The following is a 20,192-nucleotide window of genomic DNA, read 5'->3' as shown; positions in this document are numbered from 1 at the left end:
GGCAGGTGGCCTCCCATTCCTCCACTTTGTGCAGATAGCCTGGCTTTGCTCTCTGCTTACTAACAGAGAGTGTCATCTCCAATCAGGAGTGTTGATGAGAACTGTAGATTCACAGGCCCTGCCCTGGCCTGCCCTTCAGCATCTGTGTTATAACGAGTTCTCCCAAGAGATGCGCAGCAGGAAAGGTGAGACACTCTGCTCTAAGCCATCTGCCTTTTATGGACAGACTGAACCTTTTCTGTCGGATGTTCTGAGGTTTGTGGAGCAGGGTATTTTCCCATACATATAACCTCTTTGAATACTAGAGGGCATCATTACATTAACAAGCCAGAACACCATGTTAGAAGCCAGCAACATCACAGATTATAATCAAACATTGCAATCGCTGCGCTTTGTAGCTACAAACAGACCAACAGGGTCTTGAGTGTTTTCATTGAGACAGGGAGCATGATCAGCTGCACCTGGGACACTTGCCCTTAGCCGACTCCAAGACAGGGATACAAACACCTGCTATGGAAGATGTCAGTGGCCGCTGTTGGCCACTGAGGAGTTTCACATGAGCTAGAGGTGCCGCTATTCAACACAGCTAGAATAATTAATGGAAAGCAAAGCATTGCTAAATTTAATAGCAACTGGTGGGGGGGGGGAGGCTGGAAAGATGCCTCAGTGGTTAAGAGTATTTGCTGATCTTGCAGAGGACCCAGGTTCAGTTCTCAGCATCCACATGATAGCTCACAAGTAGCTATAATTCAAGTTCCAGGAAATGCAATACCCTCTTCTGGCCTCCCTGGGCACCAGACACACATATGGGGCAGAGACATACCTACAGGCAAAATACTTATATACATAATTTTAATATCTTTTTAAAAATTAATAGCAATTGACATCACAGAACCATGCCCACTCCTGGGCATTAGTGCCCTGTGTGCAATGAGGATCTAAGTATTTCACAACACTAAAATTTTGACTACACAGTGACAAATACCCACTTACATATATCGTTATGAGCTGCTGTCAAACCGCCAAGAAGCCCTGGAGTGGGGCTCTAAATGGGCAAAATGCACACACTCTGTGAGAATGCATAGCCTCTTACCAACACCTCCTGCCTCTATACCTGGGAGACACAGGCAAGAGACACCAAAGGCCAGCAGGGGCAAGTGTGCACATAAGTAAACTGAAATATGATGTGTCATCTAAGTCTGTGACCGCTGGATTTCCTAGTTGAAATGAGCTGCTATCCCACCTAAAGGCTACTCTCATCCCCACCACCATCTCCTGCAGGCTCAAATCATCGTTTCCCTAGGCTACGAGTGCCCCCTCTGGACCACTGCTGGAACTGCAGGGAGCCGGGCGTGATTCTCCCGTTCCCGGGGAAGCTTGCTAGCCTCCTTTGCGACAGGCAGATTGGGAGACAACCAGAGAGTGGAGACTATGAAAACAAGGAAGAGCCAGGAGAGGGAGGGAGTTCTCTTTCTGCACACCTAGATCTACACTCTTCTTTAGAGGCAATGTTCCCCTGCGTCAGCCTTTGGGTTTAAGCTGTTTTGAGTTCCACCGAAGCAGTGATAACGAACACACTGAATTAGCGTTGGCAATGTAGTCTCGTGCGCCGTCCATGTGAGGGGTTAACCACAGCCTAGTGGTGCCTGTATCTGTCCCTGTGAAAGCTCATGGCAGGATGTGAGGGCTCACTGGGGAAACAGAAAAGCCAGTGTGAAGGACTAGAAGTCTGCCTTTTCAGCCCTGGTAAAGGACTTCTAGAGTCTTATGCAATCTACGGCTCCCAGGGCCACACGTGATTTGGAACACGTGAGTGTGCCTTCCTCCCATTCCCTAATACGCTGGGCCACCTGGATCAGAACACACTCCACGTGACACAAGCTCGTTCTTCTGTCAAAATAGCATAGCCTTTTGTTTTGTTTTGTTGAGACAGGGTTTCTCTGCGTATCCCTGGCTGTCCTGGAACTTGCTCTGTAGCCCAGGCTGGCCTTGAACTCACAGAGATCCGCCTGCCTCTGCCTCCCAAGTGCTGAAATTAAAGGCAGGTGCCACCATGACTGCCCAGCTTTGTTTTTGTTGTTGTTTTGTTTTGTTTTTTAATGTCTGTATAAAATGTCACTGCTCATCAGCCTCTGCAGCAGCAAGTTCTAGAAGCCTGGTAGTCCTCCCCTCCAGAAGCCCAGATGCTCCTGCAGGGAGAGGAACCTGGTGAAAGCTGGCCAAATCTGTTCCATAGCCGGGGCTTTGACATAAGAAACTCCCTGCAGGGGGCAGCCTGGGCATATGAAGTCAAGATTTCCTTAGTAGTTCCATAAGCCTCTGGCAATTTCCTCAAAGGAAACCCACACTGATGACCTAATGTCAAGATTTCCAAGCAGAATAGACATGAGCTCTGTGCTCTGATCTCATTTGTCCCCCGGCTACTGGTGTGTGTGTGTGTGTGTGTGTGTGTGTGTGTGTGTGTGTGTGTTTGAGACAGGGTTTCTCTGTGTAGTTTTGGTGCCTGTCCTGGATCTAGCAGATCAGGCTGGCCTCAAACTCACAGAGATCCACCTGGCTCTGCCTCCCGAGTGCTGGGATTAAAGGCGTGCGCCGCCGCCGCCGCCGCCGCCGCCGCCGCCGCCGCCGCCGCCGCCACCACCACCACCACCGCCACCACCACCACCACCCAGCCCCGGTTACTGTTTTGTCCTCCGTTTGCAGATGAACATTTTGAGCCTTTGGTAAGTAATCCATCCAGTTTTTCACAGCTGTATGTGGCAAAATCCGGACTGAACTCGGGGCCAACTCACCTGATGTCCATACACTTAATCACTGAGTAACTACCTCCCTGGATAGTTAAGAGGCATTTGAAGAATGCTCCTTATATGCCACACATGGCACCAGGCATTCAACATACATAGTCATGTTTAAACCTTCTTGCCACTCTACGAAGAAGTCTCATTAGCTTGGATGAGGGAGCTAAAGTTCAGAAAGGTTGAAGGTCATGCCCTGGACTGCAAAGACTCATGTCTACCTCCTTCCAAAGGTTAGCTCTTCACCACTGTGTTCCACAAACTGAGCAGAGTGACAGGCCAGGGGCTGTGGCAAAGATGTCATGGAGTCTGGATCCCTGCCCCCACTGCTCCCCATTCTGCCGCTAAGGCCCGTCTAGTTTAACTGAAAGTCTCTACCTGCTCTTGGCTTCCATTTTCCCACCTGACAAAGTACAGGGACCAGGTGGGCTGGTGTCTCGGTCTCCTCTCAGCTCCGGGATTTTCCTAGCTCCAGGTTCATTCGTTCCACACCTCGAAGCCTGGTATTTGCCTTGAGTCTCAGAATAAAATGGTCAACTTCTCAGAAAAGGTGGCTTGTGCTACAGCATTCTGTCCCAGGTGCACAGGAGTTCCAGAAGTCTCCATAGGGAAGGAGTCCACTGCCAGATACAACCCATGGGCATGACTTAGCTGGTTCTTGATATTCTAAAACAGTGGTTTTCAACCTGTGGGTCACAACCCCTTTGGGTCGAACGACCCTTTCATAAGGGTCGCCCAAGACCATCGGAAAATATAGATAGTTACATTACAATTCATAACAGTAGTAAGGTTACAACTATAAAGTAGCAACGAAAATAATCTTATGATGGGGGGGGGGGTCACCACAACGTGAGGGACTGTGTTAAAGAGATGCAGCATTGGGAAGGTTGAGAACCACTATTCTAAAATAAGAGAAATTAATGATCAACACTTTTTTAAGACAGGGTCCCTGTGTATCCCAGGCTGGTTTCAAACTTGCTCTATAGTCAAGAATGACCATGAAATACTGATCCTCCCAGCTCCACCTCCTTAGTGCTATAACTATAGACTTCCACACTCAGTCTGTGTGGCACTGGAGCTCAAACCCAAGGCTTTCATGCACGCTAGGCACACATGGAGCAATGTCCCCAGCCTGTGACCAGTGTCCCTAAGTCAAAACAGATCGTATGGGCTGTTGAGTTGGGTCAGTAGGTAAAGGTGGCCTGAATCACATGATGGAAGAAGAAAACCGGTTCCCTGAAGTTATCCTCTGACCGCCACACCTGCATGCGGTGCACATAAGCTCACATGCACATGACATGCACATGACATGCACATTATTTTTAATGCTTCTGTGAAAATCTGAGTTTCTGGGTTTTCTTTAAAAATGCCAATCTGAGCCGGGCGACGGTGGTGCATGCATGCCTTTAATCAGGAGGCAGAGCCAGGCAGATCTCTGTGAGTTCGAGGCCAGCCTGGTCTACAGAGTGAGATCCAGGACAGGCACCAAAGCTACATAGAGAGACCCTGTCTGGGGGGTTGGGGGGAGGCAAAAAACAAAAACAAAAAAGCAAAAAAATGCCGATCTGGCCACTCCAGGTTTGAGCTGACTGGTATCCTCACACACAAAGGGAAGGGGAGATCCCTGTTTTACTACAGCCCCTAGCACTCCAAACGCCCTTTTGCTCCCTGGAGACGTCAATGTATGACCACTCTTGAGGAGCCTTGGTGCTCTGGCCTTGGGGCGGAACCTAGGCCAGGGCCAGGCTACATGAGGCCATCCCTTGGGCACGATGACAGAGTAACAGAGGATCCTTCAAACATCTCCTCTGGCCTCACAGCTTTTGCCTGTGTGAGCCTGAGCCCAGGAGTTCAGCAGGAGCCCCCCAGCCGGGCTGCATATCAACCACAAACCCTGGAGCAGGCATGGAGAGGCTCTCAGGAAGGAGGAGTGCTCGCTCGCTCCTCCCGCAGCTGTCACCAGATTGGTGTCTGGGGCTGGGGCCCAGGGTGGGCCAGCCACATGTGTCACTGGCCTGGACCAGGGCTATAATGCCAACATTGTGCTACGTGGAACAAGAGAGGTTTTCATCCAGGCGCCAGCATGAAGCAAAGCGCTTGGGGATCACCCTGAACAAAGACTATGGGAGAGGAAGCCGTATGACTCGGGTGCCCACGTGAGCCTGGAGAGCCCAAGGCATTTCCACAGAACACCTTGCAATTGCATTTCCTTCTGAAAATAGACACCAATAAGACATTCCCAGAGGGACAGCGGGCCTGGACTCAGCATTAGCAACAGCCAGGAATGGTCGTAGTCCTTGCCGGTGCCATGAGTTTACTGACTCGGTCACAAATCTTCCTCACTACTTAACCAGATGCAGAATGCTGAGCTGGGATATAGGAGTCTCAGAGGAAGGCACAGCACCCACCTGCACAGGGACCTGGAGCCCAGAGAGAGTAAGTAAGTAGAAAATCATACACTGATGACCCAGGGGAAGAATTGAGACTCGCACAGCAGCAGCAGCGACACCTCAAGCCTCAGATCTGATCCCGATCTGTCCGGTTTCGGACACTTCCCAGAGTCTCCTGAAATGCTACAAGCTCAGCAAAGAAAACAGCTGAACGCCATAATAAGGAAGTTGAACGCTCCACTGAAGGCAAGGGAGAATGTGGAATATATTTAAGGGGGAAATAACATAGTCTGATTAGGGTCATGAAAAGGTCACTCTGGCAGCCATCGGGGAAGCTGACCCTGGATGCAAGATGACAGGTTAGAAGGTGAGAGTCTTTCTCTCCCTGATACAGGAGCCCTTCAGACTCCCAAGTTTGCTTTCCCAGGGTTTCCCGTTCTACCTGATAAGCTAAGGGGGAGTCTGGGGACTACCATTTGTTTTCACAAGACCAGGAGCAGGATGGAGCTGAAAGTTTTCTTCCTGGTATTGTTCCCAGGGGCCAAATTTGATATCTTTTTTTTTTTTTTTTTTTACAAAGCTGGACCTCTGTGTGTGGAATTCTCTCGGCAAGCACCAGGCGAACCTGGAAAGCTCAGCAGGCAGCAAGCAAGAAGACAGGAGGCAAGTCTTCATGATCTCTGCCAGAGTTACATATGGAGAAACAGAAAAGGGAATCAAACACTAGACATCAACAGTCTCCTTCGCATACTTGTCCTCGTACCTAGTACCCGATACCCCATGATCTGGCCAATCCAAACCGCACTGCAGACAGTCTTGCCACGTTCAATGTCCACGTCTTGGCTCTCACTGTTTTCTTTGCCTGTAACGCTATCTTCTGGGCAAGCGCCTCTCCTCCGGTGCTGTCTCCACGGTCAGCAAGAAGCCATTGCTCTGTCTTCATGGACTCCAAAGCACTTCATCTCTCTTGTGTGCTTTTTCCAGAGCGATCTGTGTTAAAATTACCTCCTCTTCTAGACCTTGAAGATGGGACTCACTCCTGCTTCACATCTGTTCTCTCAACACCAACTTACACCGACCCCAATGGATGCTGCTTCCGGGAACTGACGGACGGTGGGAATCACTTTTCTAGTTCCTCCATAAAGGAAAAGTGTAGAAAACCCTATCGTGATTCTTCTGTATTAACACACAGATGCCTTCTCCATGCACCTCATAAGCTCACTCTGACAGCTGCCAAATTGGCCAGCATTTCCACCCTAGGAAGTTACAGGCTAAGCCAGAGCTGCTGTGCCTCCTACAAACTTCATTAATTCTCAGAGCCGTGCATAGATTGCGTTCACTCTCGTTTTTATACATTTCCTAGGTCATAGTTCAGTTAATCCTACTGCATAGGTCACCCCCATAGGAAAAAAAAAAAACATGTAAATTCTCATTAAATCTTGGCTCCAATTAGCTGAATAAAACTTCAAGACCCTTTAAAGTTCTTGAAAATTCTATTTTTAAAAAAAATGTCTACATAAACCTCCATCTGTTTGGCAATGGTAATATTTTATACTGTTGTTTGAAAATTATTTCAACAGAGGACATGGTAGCCTGTCACTGTACTCCCAGACTCCAGAGCAGAAGGCAAGAGGCTAATGAATTAGTGGCCAGCCTGAGCTACTTAGGAAGACATCTGTCTCGGAAAGAAAAAGAAGGGAGGGAGGGAGGGAGGGAGGGAGGGAGGGAGGGAGGGAGGGAGGGAGGGAGGGAGGGAGGGAGGGAGGGAGGGAGGGCATACAAACTTGGGGTGGTGCTCAGTGCTAGAGTGCTTGCCTTGCATGAGGAAGGCCCTGGGTTCGGTGTTCTGTGCTGTAACACACTGGGTACAATGTTGAACTAGCGAGCTAGCCTGGGAACTTAGAATATGCAGATGACTTCCAAGTTCCAGAGTTCAAGCAGTGAACTTAGGAAGCTAAATCCACTTGCTATTGTTGGTTAGCTGCTTTAGAACTGAAAATGACCTTTTCAAATTGGAAAAGTGGGCAGGAACAAAGAGGAACTTGAAAACTAACAATGGCTCACATTTTCATAGCTATTTCTGGTTTATAAAGTGCGTCTGTATCATCATTTCATCTGCCCTGCCAACGGCTCTGTGAGGTCAATATGAGGTCTGCCTGAGCACAGATGAGCAGGCAGGCCTCGAAGATGGGACATAACGCACAGTACCTACTGAGTAGGACAGAAAACTTTTTTTTTTTTTTTTTTTTTTTTACCACACCATGTTTCCTCTGAGCATTCTACACACAAATGTACTAAACAAACTACTGGGCTCATTTTGCAAAGGTAATGTCAATTTCAACCTGCAGGTAAAAACAATGGAGGAAATATTTCGAGCTTCGGTGCCTTTGCGGAAGTGTTCCAAGCATCAGATATGCTATAAAGTAGCTGCTCAGTCAAAACCGAGGCCCAGTTGGGGAAACGTGTCCAAACACTGGGCTTGAACCGCACTTAGAGACTCAAAGTCTTTTTGTTTGTTTGCTTGTTTTTTGTTTTTCGAGACAGGGTTTCTCTGTGTAGCTTTGCACCTTTCCTGGAACTCACTTGGTAGCCCAGGCTGGCCTCGAACTCACAGAGATCCGCCTGGACTTTGAGACTCAAAGTCAGGCCTTTGATGCTGTCCACAGTCACACACTACCAGAAATAAAAGAGTTGACACACTCATACAACTTCAAACTAAATCTCTTGGCTGGGCTGTAGCAGTTCATTTTCGGCAGCCCCTAATTACCTTCAGAGGCACGCACTGTATTGTATTTTCGGTGCTAAAACTGTTCGCTTCCACAGTGTCTATCGCACTGTTTTGGTATCTCTTCACATTTTAGTCCATTAGGAACTCGGAAAGTTGAAAGTGAGCCCCGTCTACTGCCTATCTTGTTAGCATTTTTCTGTTTCTCCTTTTCCTGGGAGATTGTCTTTTTGAAGATCCTTGTTTATTATTTCTCACTCCCCTCTGGCTCCTTTGTTGTCTTTTTACCAGCCTGGCTGTCTGGGCTGGAAGGTGCTCAGAACTTCTGGGAGTGGAGATAATAAACTCAAAGCCCAAAAGGTGGGCCTAAAGAGGAATGCAAGGCAGTCCCCAGACGCAGCCTGACTGGAGAGTGAAGTGGTTAGCTTCCCTGTCCTTAGCTGAGGGCAAGCAAAAGTCAGTGGTCCCCCCAGCAGGTCGGCCACCCCGGGCACGGCACCAAAGCGTGTGGTCAGTGAGGCTGGCCCTGCTAGCCCAGCAGGAGGGCGGCGGAAAGCAGGGCGTGGCGCTGGCCAGTGCGGGACCGGGACACCGGCGGGCGGCGTAGGGGGGGCGAGGCGTGCTCGGGTCTATTCCGGGAGCGCGCAGGGCGGGGCGGGGGCGTCCTGCGAGCATCCTGTCTGGGGGAGGGGACGAGCTCGCCGCCGGGGCAGCCCCAAGAGCGCAAGCCGCCCGTGCGGCAGCCGCTGCGCCCTAGGCTGGGCGCCCCGGGATCCCCGCCGGCGCCATGGACCGAGGCCGGGGTAAGTGGCACCACCGCGGCGGTCGGGGAAAAGGGACCTGGGAGATCCGAGGCCGGAGGGGAGCTGAAAAGGAGGGGGTAGAGGTGGCGATGGGACTTGGCGTGCGAGGCACTAGACACTTGGGCACAGGTGCCTCCTGCAGCAGGAGCAATCCGTGAGTGTGAGCCCCTCGTGGTTCTTAGGTCTGGGTCCCCTCATGGGTGGGAAATCGGCGTGTTTGAACACTCTGTTTCCTAACTTTATGAAAGGTTCCCCAAGGATTCTTGAAGTCAGCGAGCTACCCCCTCCTCGCCACACGTAGGGAGAGGGTGGGATGGGGGTACAGGTTACACTCCTGGAACAGTCGCTCATGCGGCTCCCACTGTGCACCCTGGGAGAAGCCCCAGGAGAAGCCCCGGGAGACCGAAGTTTGCAGCTGCTTTGGGAGAAGGCGGGGCTGCGTGAGCACGCTTCCGCGCCTCTGTGTGTGTTTGGTGGACGGTTTAGAGTCGTGAGGACTACTGCAGTTAGGACTGCTTCCTGGGGCCTTAGGGTGGGAACAGCGCACATCTTAGTAAAGGTTAGGAGATTGCAGCGGCCGTGTGTCTACGTGAGCGAGGGGGTAGTGTCAGAGGCCTGAGTCCCGCCGCCGCCGCCGGCAGCTCTAGGATCCTGAGATCACAGGTGTGTGAAGGCACTGGGCGAACTGAGTGTCGTGTCTTTCTACCAGAAGCAGTTTCTATTGTTGTTGCTGTTGATGGAAAATTCCTCTCCCTTCCAACAATCATCTTAACAACCCGCCCCCTGCTTGCTCTGTTGAGGCCCCAGGGGCAAAAGGAAGTGTTTGGGCTGGGATGAGTGCTTGAGCAGGTGTGCAGGGTAACCTTCTCCACCCTGTGTAAGTTCAGAGGGCCTTAGAGGAGCCACCACCCCATGCTCGTCACCACCCCTCTCCAACACAGAATTCAGCACCCACCTGCTCCTTCAGGATCTTTGGAGAGCAGGCAGACATTGAGGGGAAGGGCTTACGCGTGGTTCTGCGTGGTTCTTCAAGACGGAGGCATGATTTGAAGGCAGTTTTCACCTGTTCGCCGACTTCTGGGCAAGGGTACACCCACCCACGAGGGCAGAAAAGCAGAATAGGCCTTTCTCATTCCTTCCGCTTTTCTCCAGTGCCCCAACCTCACATCTAACGCAAGGATCATCTTCGGATGTCGAATACCACCCTGTCTGGTTCCCTGTACCAAAATCTATACGGAGAACTAAGGTTGGAGTGTTTGTAATCGATGTGGCCACTTCAAAATGCAGCCTCCAGACGTCTAGCTAGGTCTAGCTAGGACGTGGGACCTCTCAGGAATCTCTTGCTGCCCGGAGCATTCAGGGACTCTGACCTTTTTTTTTTTCCTTGTCCACCACAGCTCTTGTCCTGGGGTCCCATTAGTACTATGGTGTTAGCTTCCTGGATCTTGCTCCCTTGACCAGAAGTGAGCTTCCAGAAGCCAGGAAACAGAGCTTTGTGAGACTGTGTCTGGCACATGATGGGAATGGCCCAATGTGGCTTATCAAGTGAGATGAAGCATGCTTCTTGTACATCTCAAGTTAATTCGTCATAATGTCCATTTTTAAAAGAATCCTCCTGCAAAATTCTCACAACCGAGCTGTTCTGTGACCTGCTAGAGGCCATGTCAACCCTTTGAGTAAAGTGGCATGTGGCTGGAGGGCACAAGACCAAGTCACCTTCATTTCCCACCTTGATAAACAGTTTCAAATACTGTGGTGAAAGCAAATATGACCGGACTGTGGATTAGAGTGCAAAATCTGTCTGTGCCTTTAAGATAACATATAAGGGTTCAGAAATGATGTTAGCCGACTGTGATGGCTGGCTTTATCAACTTGACACATTCTAGAAATACCTGGGAAGAGACTCTCAATGAGGGATGGTCTCGATTAGGTTGGCCTCTGGGCACGCCTTTGGAGGTGGGCGTTGGGGGCTTCCTTTGATTATGTAAGTTGATGTGGGGGGCCACCCAGCCTAACAGGGGGCAGTACCGGTCCCTAGATTTGTGGTGTGGACTGTTTAGAAAAGGAGAAGGTGCCGGGCGGTGGCGGCGGCGCGCGCCTTTAATCCCAGCACTCGGAAGGCAGAGGCAGGCGGATCTCTGTGAGTTCAAGGCCAGCCTGGTCTCCAAAGCAAGCTCCAGGAAAGGCGCAAAGCTACACAGAGAAACCCTGTCTCGAAAAACCAAAAAAAAAAAAAAAAAAGGGAGAAGGTGAGCTGAGCACCAGAGTGCATGCTTTCACTCTCTGCTCGTGACTGAGGATGTGACTTGCTGTCTGGGTTCCTGCCACCTCGGCTTTTCTGAAGTAATGGGATGTCACCTGGAATTGAGAGATGAAATAAACCCTGTCTTCCCCTAAATTGCTTTTGTCAGGGTATTTTGCTATAGCAACGGGAAACAAAGGAAGACATAGCCTTCCTTGTTGTGACCCTGTCCTCAGGTGGATGTGCATACCACCACCACTACCACCCCCAACATGTCAAGCAAAGTTCTACAAAGGCAGGTCTCGTTTTAGCATCCCCCACCACCTCAGGGTAGGGTGACCTTGAGCAGGCTAGGGTCACCTTAGACAAGAACACGGTTCAGCATTTGCAGCCATCACAGCTGAGATCACCTCTTGCACTAGTTCAGTTTTTCCACATTGTTTTCTCTCTTGAGCAGCTCATGGGTCAGAGGTTATCCCCTCTCAGGAAAGCAGGCTGTGGCGCAATCCCAACACCCAGGTCTCTTTAATAACAGAGATCTCTTTTCTCTCAGCTCTCCAGGTTGGTAGCCCAGGATCAAGGTTAACCTCAGACGAGGCCTTTTCCTGGCTTTCGTCATTTTTCTGTATTTTCACACACACACACCTCTTCTCGATGGTTTTCCTCTTCTTAGATGGACATAAGCCCATCAGACTCAATCCCCATTCTCATGACCTCATTTGACCTCAGCTACCTCCTCAAGGCCCTGGCTCCAAATGCAATCACATGGGACTTAGGGGTTCAGTCTACGAATGGGTAGAAGGTAGGGGTGGACAGGAGACAGAAGTCAGTCCAGAGCAGCCACTGACATTAATTTGCAGTCATTTTCTGTGTCATACACAGAGCAAGGTTTAAACACAGCCTTGATTTTTAAGCATATTGCTAACTGCCTCCACAGTGGCAAGGGAACAGCCAAACCCTAAAATATGACTAGATCCCGAGTCTTCTGTCTCAGGTACCCTGTGCATGTCCTCTGACACAATTATACCATCCATCCTCCACGTAGTGAATAGGAACAAACCTGGGAAGCGGGATTTCTCTTCTCACGGCAAACTGCCTTGGACTAAGCAAAGCAGGATTCACGCAACCCAGTGACAGACATAGAAACCACTTATAACAGACTCCCCTTCCCATGAGATTTCCCGGGGTATGCCTGTCACACAAAGAGAACTGGCCACCAGTGAGGTAGCACTCGGGTAGGCTTCATGACTCCGCCTTCCACAGGACAAGCTGATGAACTTTCTGTCCCCAGATGAGGCTGAAATGTGGAAAGCGGGCTGCCTTTTCTTGGAGGCATGGATGTGAAATATTTGTGTACAAAGCTTAGTATATGAGGAGCTCTCAAATGTTTGCTGTTACTCAGTCAGCTTACCTCCAAGGGCTCAAGCTCTGCACTCACATCCTTCCCCACCAAGTCAGGTGACTTTTGTTGTTGTTGTTGTTGTTGTTGTTGTTGTTGTTACAAACACAGCTACATGAAGAGCTGTCAAAGGAAATGGGGGTGTTTGTGAACAAGACAAAATCTGAAGCGGCAACGACGGGAGAGTGGTCCTCAAACTAGCCTCCCTACAGGAGAGGTAGTAGAAATGGCTTCCAGAAGTTTCTCTTAAAGGTTCACCAAAGGCTGAGGTGGGCTCCACTTAAAAGTACACGGATGAAAGAGATGTTCAAAGCTAGAAGCCGGGTGTGGTGAGGAAGGATTGTCATTCCGGACTCAGGAAACCGAGGCAGGAAGAGTACTACAAACAAACAAAAAATAAAGAAATGAAGAAGAGGTAAAAACAAGTATTGCCTGGGCACACAATGAGGCAGAGGTTAAATAGTCCTTCACCAGTGAGTAGGCTAAGGACGACTGTCACCTTCACCTAAGGTTCCAGAGGGTTCCATAAACCCCTTCCTGCACACTGTTGAGGAACGGGGCTCCCAGGTGTGTGTGTCCTTTGATTTAAAATACTCCTCTTTTATTTAGCTGCATGCCACAGCACAGCCTTTATTGGGATTTTATGGATCAATGTGTGAAGATGGACTCGGGGGAGGAGAGGGTCTGATGCAGTTCAGAGCAGTTATTTAAAACTAGTGGGCTGGTAGGGGGGCTCAGTGGGTAGAGACTACCTAAGTTTGGTCCTCAGAATTCACATGGAAGGAGAGAGCTGACGTCACTAGTTGTTCTCTGACCTGGGTATGTTTGGTGTGGTGTGTGGGCCCCCGCTCTGTGGTACCTGACCCCCCTCTCTTATACACACACACACACACACACACACACACACACACACACACAATAAATGAATGAATGAATGAATGAATGAATGAATAAATAAATAAATAAATAAATAAATAAATAAATAAATAATGAAACGTAAAGAGAGAAAGAAAGAAGGGGAAGGAGAGAGAATCCGTTGACCTAAGCAGACCTGAACCACTGTCTGGTTTCTCACTCTAGGCTGCCATTTTGTAACATACCACCACCACCACCTCCACCACCACCACCACCACCACCACCACCACCTCCACCACCTCCACCACCACCACCACCACCTCCACCACCACCACCACCACCACCTCCACCACCACCACCACCACCACCACCTCCACCACCACCACCACCACCACCTCCACCACCACCACCACCACCACCACCACCACCTCCACCACCTCCACCACCACCACCACCACCTCCACCACCACCACCACCACCACCTCCACCACCACCACCACCACCACCACCTCCACCACCTCCACCACCACCACCACCACCACCACCATCACCACCATCACCACCACCACCATCACCACCATCACCACCATCACCACCACCACCACCACCACCATCACCACCATCACCACCACCACCACCACCACCACCACCACCACCACCACCTCCACCAGGCCTTTGCTGTCTGCTCCCTGTTCCCTCCAACAGCTCACCTCCTCATGCTGCCGGTTTTTTCTCCTTGCAGCTCTGAATATTCCATGCCTCCCTCCCCCCGTCCCCCCGTCCCCCACTCCTGTCACCCTAGTCATTGTGCAAACATTTCTTCATCCCCCGGGGCCGTGTGTCCCAGCCTTCCCAGCTGCCTCTGCCTGCCTGCGGCTGCTCAGAGCACCGCGTGCCACACTGGTGGTCATGTCCACGGTTGCAGTTAACTGCGGCATGGCATGCGCTGTTGGTAGGAGCTCTTTGAGCACAGGCTTGTTGGTAGCCTCCTCCTCCTCCTCCTCCTCCTCCTCCTCCTCCTCCTCCTCCTCCTCGGCTCCTCCCGCCATGTTCGGCACTTAGTAGTCGCCCAGGAAATGTCTATCAAGACGGTGAAGAAATGAAAGTAAGCGGATCCAGCTCCGCGTGGCCCCTGGCTGTGGTCATTTTCAACGCCGTGATTGGAGGGACAGAAGTATGGACGTTATCATCACACAGAGTTGTTTGCTTTGCCTTCCTCCTTTGTAAGTCAGACCCCAGATCCTGTTGACTGTTACTGGGAAATGGATCTTGGGTGGCTGCTTCTCCTATATCCTGTTCCGCCTACAGGGTCTTCCTGTTTCTATGTGGGCTTCTCCAGTGTGCCTCGAGGACCACTCCCTATGTGTCTGAAGTAGTGCTGCCCTAATCTACCTGGGCTCCAAAACTTGCCCTGTGGAGCCCAGAGAAAACACACTCCAGAGATCTGATCAGGGGTTCCGGGGTGAGATCTGGGAGTCTGCATTTTGCAAAGCCCTTGGGTAAACTTGTTCTCACTGGTGAATGCCACGGTTCTCAATGCACTGCTCTGCTGTGACCTTTGACCCTGCTCACACAACCTTCCAGGATTTCCTGTTCCTTACCCTAGGTAAGTGAGGGGTAGTCAAAGGCCTTTCCCATTTTTTTCAACCAAGTGGAGCTCTGGGGTCCAGACCTATTTATCAAGGTAGACAGACTCCTTCAAGCTACAAGTTCTCTTACTTTAACTCTTAAATCACCAAGCAGGGCGTGGTGGCACACACCTTTACTCCCAGCAGAGGCAGGTGGATCTCTGTGAGTTTGAGCCAGCCTGATCTACATAGATCTCTAGGCTAACCAGAGCTACATAGTGAGATCCTGTCTCAAAAAAACCTCAAAGTAAATACATAAATAGCCATGCAGGTTTTTTTATTATAGCCCATAATATATCTAATTCCTCTTAACTCTACCCTACATCATTTTTTTTTCAACTTAGAGAGGTATTTGACATCTCCCCAGTGGTATTCACTTCAGCCTGGCCTTGTGGATGCTGAGCATTTGTGGAAAACTTTGGTCCAAGGCTAGACCACCCTGTGCTGGTGGTCATTGTGTATACTGTCACTTAACAAAAGTTTTTGGGCTGGGGAGGGGGATGCACTGGGCAAGAAGGAGCCGTGTGATAGGGAGAATCATCCGACAGAACTGATGCTGGAGTCCTTTTTCAGATTCCGTTTCATCCTTGAGTTTCTCTTCTGGGGCTCTTCCCAACCATGGCAGTAGCCCTAGGACGTGGACAGAGCAGCCATTCTACTTTTTTTTTTTGGTTTTGTTTTGTTTTTGTTTTTTTGTTTTTGTTTTTCGAGACAGGGTCTCTCTGTGTCACTTTGTGCCTTTCCTGGAACTCACTCTAGTCCAGGCTGGCCTCGAACTCACAGAGATCCGCCTGTCTCTGCCTCCCAAGTGTGCCGTTCTCCTTCTAGCGTAGGTAAAGCGTCTGAAGTTCAGCATCTTCCTGAAAGAGACCAGTCCAGCATCACCTGCCTGTGGGGTCTTCTACCACACACCCCTCCCCTGCTTAGTTCCCCTAAGACTTTCAGGTACTAGTCCGTCCCCAGGAGCCTGGGCTTTTAGAAGATTCTAGTTATCGTTGACATGTGTCTTCTGTGTACATGTGAATCCCAGTGTCTAGGACTGTATTCTGCATTATATCCTCAGGGTCTAACCACTATGCCAAATGCTGAATTGTTGTAGTCACATCCTACTTATGTTGAACACACACCATGATTCCAGCCAATGTAGATACTAATCTTACAGATGAAGATATTGAGTCTTAAAAAGGCTGTGTATCTACTCAGCTCTGCCTACCTCCAAACCTAAGTTCCTTTCTCATTAGTATATGTTTGTCATACAAAATAATAAGCTTCACTATGGCATTTCATGCGTGTATATAGTGTACTATGACCATAAATGCCCACAGTTAACCCAGCAAGAGGGGAACACAAATATTTCCTCTTCTACTTCAATGTTGTTTCTTCTTTTGTTCGTGTGTCTTGTTTGTTTCTCAAGACAGGGTTTCTCTGTGTAGCTCTGGCTGTCCTGGAACTCTGCAGACCAGGATGGCTTAGAACGCGGAGATCCTCCTGCCTCTGCCTCCCAAGTGCTGGGATGAAAGGTGTACACCACACCGCCCAGCTTCTATGCTGTTTTTTAAATCTAGATTGCCCAGATGAGAGAGAACATATATTTGTCTTAATGAGTCTGGCTTTCTTCACTCAACATGATAATTTTCAGTTCCATCCACTTTCCTGCAGGTGACATAACTCTGGTTTTTGTAGCTGAATCAAACTCCATCGCGCATACATACCTCATTTCCCACCCCACCCCCCAGCCATTCATTGATGGTTACTTGAGCTGATTTCTTAGCTTTTCTATTCTGCATATGCCATAGTAAACATGGTGTGCAGGCATCTCTGTGTAATGTAGACTTCTAGGTCTTTGGACATGTACCCAAGAAGGGTCTAGCCAGATGATTCTAGCTTTTGATTTTTGAAGAGCCCCTACACCGATCCCCATTGTGGCTGCATCAATTTACATCCCCCACCCTCAGGAATGTATTAGGGTTCCTATCTCCCCACCTCCTCACCAGCATTTATTATTATTTGTTTCTGAGCTGCGGGCCATGACTGAGCTGAGATGGAGTGGCTTTTTCCTTGGTGGCTCAGGGCGTTGGACATTTTTTCATAGACTTATTGGCCATTTGTCCTTCTTCTTTTGAGAACTATGGTTCATTTGTTCATTTATTAATGGTTTTATTTGTTCTTTTGCTGTTTAATTGGGGAGTGGTTCTGTATGGTTTCTCCGGTATTAATCGCCTGTCAGTTGGGTAGCTGGCACAGTGGACTCCGGGCTCTGTTGGACATTTGTTTGGCAATACGAGAGCTTTTTGGTCTCATGCTGTCCCATTTGTCCCTAACATTGTTCTCTTCTGCTTTGCATGCATGTTGGGGGTGGGGGCGCTCACTAGGTACAGACTGCAAGGTAGGGACGGGACAGGTACTAAGAGAAGAAGCTCTGAACCATCCTGGGGGACACCCTCTGTCAGTGAAGGGATGTAGCCAGGCAGCAGCTCTGTGAGGTGTTAGGTCTCCCCCTTCCCAACCCCACCACCACCACCACTGTAGCCGGTGTTTAGAATTAAAGAAGCCACCAAGGAGGCTGAGCCAGGAGGGCCCCAGGCTGGGTTCATCTTCCATGTCAAATTCCATTCCGGAATGCCTGTGATGCCTGTAGAGGGTGGGGGGCGGGGGGGATAGAGGTGCAGAGCTGGCCAGGCATGATTCTTCCCCCTGGCACAGCTGTCAGGCCATGGTGGGGACAGAATGTGGCACCACATTGCGGTCATTCCAGCTCGGGGAATTCACCAGCAGCCTGCTGCCCACGAGGCAGGCCAGGGGCCTTTTTATAGCCCTCTAAGAACCAGGAGGAAAACTGATCTGTGAGAGAAAAGCAGAGCACTTGTCTTGGCCGGGCACCATTCTCTCAATCGAGTCCTTCCCAGAGGCCCACGGTGCTGTTTGGGCAGGAGATGCGGCTATACATGAGCGTGAGCAGTGTGTGCATTAAGGAAGCCGGTGCGCTATTGGAAGATGGAGGACAGAAGACGAAGACGGGGACCAGCCCCTGGCTCCTCGAATCCCCTTCTTGGGCTTCCGTTTCTTCATCTGAAAGGTTACCGTGCAGTGACTCTATTAGAGTGCAGAGGTCAGTAGACCTCAACCCGTGGGCCAAAGAGCAGGTTGATTAGTGCTGCTGGTGAAGAACTGTGCCGGTCCCTCATGCGTTGTTGATGGGCTTCCTCAATACAGGACCACAGCTGAGTAGTTGGAACAGCCCGTGTGCATCCTGCAAAGCTAAAACACAGGAACCAGCTAGGCCAGCCGTTCTCAACCTGCGGGTCACGACCCTTTCAGGGGCCTAACGACCCTTTCCCAGAGGTCGCACATCAGATATTTACATTACAATTCATAACAGTAGCAAAATTACAGTTATGAAGTAGCAACAAAAATAATTATATGGTGGGGGGGGGGTCACCACAACACGAGGAAGGGACGGTATTAAAGGGCCACAGGGTTAGGAAGGTTGAGAACCGCTGATCTAGGCCTTCCCAAAGGTTTGTTCACTCTTGGTAAGGGCGGAGAGAGAGTGCAGACCCTGCAGGGAGCACTGGGGTGGAGTGCGTTCAGTCAGGAGATGGGAACGGCCATTTCCCTCTGCTTCTCAAATCACTTTTAGCCTCACAATTATTGCGAATAAAATTTTAAGCAATAGAGTTACACTGGGTAAGTGGGAGTACTGAGCACAGTGGCTCCCCTCCATCTTACTCCCAACACAGCCCCTTCCCCTGTGGAAGCCAAGCAGACCCCACAGGTTCTGCCAGAAGAACCCATGGAAACCATGTGTCCTCCCTCAGCTGTACAGTGGGGACCTGAGGTTCAAGGGCAGTCGCTTCCCTAAGGTCACGTGACAGAGCCCCCAGGGGGCATTGCCGAGAACCACTGATGTCCCAAGCAGAGCCTGCTCTTGGTGGCAGTGCATGGTGGCCAGGGCCAGCCCTGCGGATCCCGAGTCCCCAGGGGGTCAGATCTGAGGCTCTGCTGGACACTTTATGGAAACCTACCTGTGAGTTACATCAGCATGGCTGAGTCAGGTCTGAGAATCTATTTTCTGAGAGACCCAGAACCAAAAGAAAACAAATTTTAAATCTTTATATATATTTTTTTTATTTCATTGGTACAAAGACTTTTTTTAAAAAAACCTCAGAGTGTATGTTACAATTGACATGTTAATTTATTCATTTCCCCCCTTTTCTAAAAAAGCTGTTATTCAGTAGATAAAAACATCTTCAAATCGGTGGCATCTTAGGATGGAGAAATTATGATAATTTATACAAAAGCTTTCTTTTGAAGATGGAATCAGATTCATTCATTTGTAGAATAAATATTTACCCTTCCTGCCCATTCTTGTTGGAGGGTGTGCTGAGGGCAGATCCTGCTGATATGAAACCGAGGAAGATTTTTTTTTAGCTCCACTTGAACCAAGAAAACTGATCTCCTGGGACCGTGCCAGGAAACCAGAGAGACTAATGGCTTTTCCTCGCCTCTAGCTAGCAGCCAGGTGTGGCTCTGAAGAGCGCAAGCTCCAAAGTGAGGCTGTGCCTGTGACCCGAAATCATATCTGGTCGGCGTCCATCAAAGAGAATGTGCAAAGGACCAGAGGGCTCAAGGGACGCTTTGTAGCCAAGACCCTCAGGAACATTGCAGATGGGATTCCAGGTGGGGGCCAGTGGTAGAGAGGAGAGAAAGGCCCAGAAGGTGCTGAAGAGTGAGCAAAACCGCATGCCTGCAACCCAGAGCATCAGAGAGAAGTAAGCAGAGCCCTGAGTGCCTCCACAGAGGAGCCCCCCCAAGTCTGTGCGTGCGTTCTCTCTCTCTCTTTCTCTCTCTCTCTCTCTTCCTCTCTCTCTCTCTCTCTCTCTCTCTCTCTCTCTCTCTCTCTCTCTCTCTCTCTCTCTCTCTCTCTCTCTTGGGTCTCTGACAGGGTGTGCCCCTATTCTTGGAGGCTGTGCTTGTGATGTGCCTAATTATAGAGACAGATAAGCCCAGAGTCAAGGGCCTTAGCTGTCTGCTGGTGTCTGGTTACCTCTTTGGGATCCTGTCTGTACCTGCTTCCGTTTAATCCCCTGTTTCTTCCACTGAAGCCATCAGGAGGCTCCAGGCAAGCATGGGAAGGTACTCTGCACACAGAAAGCATTCTGGTTTAGTTCTCCAAAGGGAAGCTTGGAATCAAGTTTGTATCTGATTGTCTTTCTTAATAACAAGAGAGTGCCGGGCAGTGGTGGTGCACACCTTTAGTCCCAGCACTTGGGAGGCGGATCTCTGTGAGTTCAAGGCCAGCCTGGTCTACAGAGCAAGATCCAGGACAGGTACCAAAACTACACAGAGAAACCC

At 49.9% G+C, this 20,192-nt stretch overlaps 1 protein-coding gene across 6 annotated transcripts in view; it reads left to right on the top strand.

Moving 5' to 3' along the window:
• The first annotated feature begins 8,568 nt into the window (after positions 1-8,568).
• The window catches only part of Afap1l1 (actin filament associated protein 1 like 1), a 58,620-nt gene continuing 46,996 nt past the window's right edge, over positions 8,569-20,192 (top strand). For 3 of the 6 annotated variants that reach the window (XM_076555338.1, XM_076555336.1, XM_076555337.1), the window contains exon 1: positions 14,207-14,432. In XM_076555338.1, coding sequence (XP_076411453.1) covers positions 14,309-14,432 — 124 coding nt within the window. In that variant the 5' untranslated portion in view covers positions 14,207-14,308. Of the gene's footprint in view, positions 8,714-14,206; positions 14,433-19,589; positions 19,610-20,192 lie in introns of those variants that run through there. The other 3 variants (XM_006985154.4, XM_076555339.1, XM_076555340.1) reach the window with 3 other exon arrangements.

Source organism: Peromyscus maniculatus, chromosome 19 (genome assembly GCF_049852395.1).
Source record: "Peromyscus maniculatus bairdii isolate BWxNUB_F1_BW_parent chromosome 19, HU_Pman_BW_mat_3.1, whole genome shotgun sequence".
Classification (NCBI taxonomy): Eukaryota; Metazoa; Chordata; class Mammalia; order Rodentia; family Cricetidae; genus Peromyscus; species Peromyscus maniculatus.
Note: the sequence above shows the minus strand (reverse complement) of the source record. Positions and strands in the feature narration are given on the sequence as shown.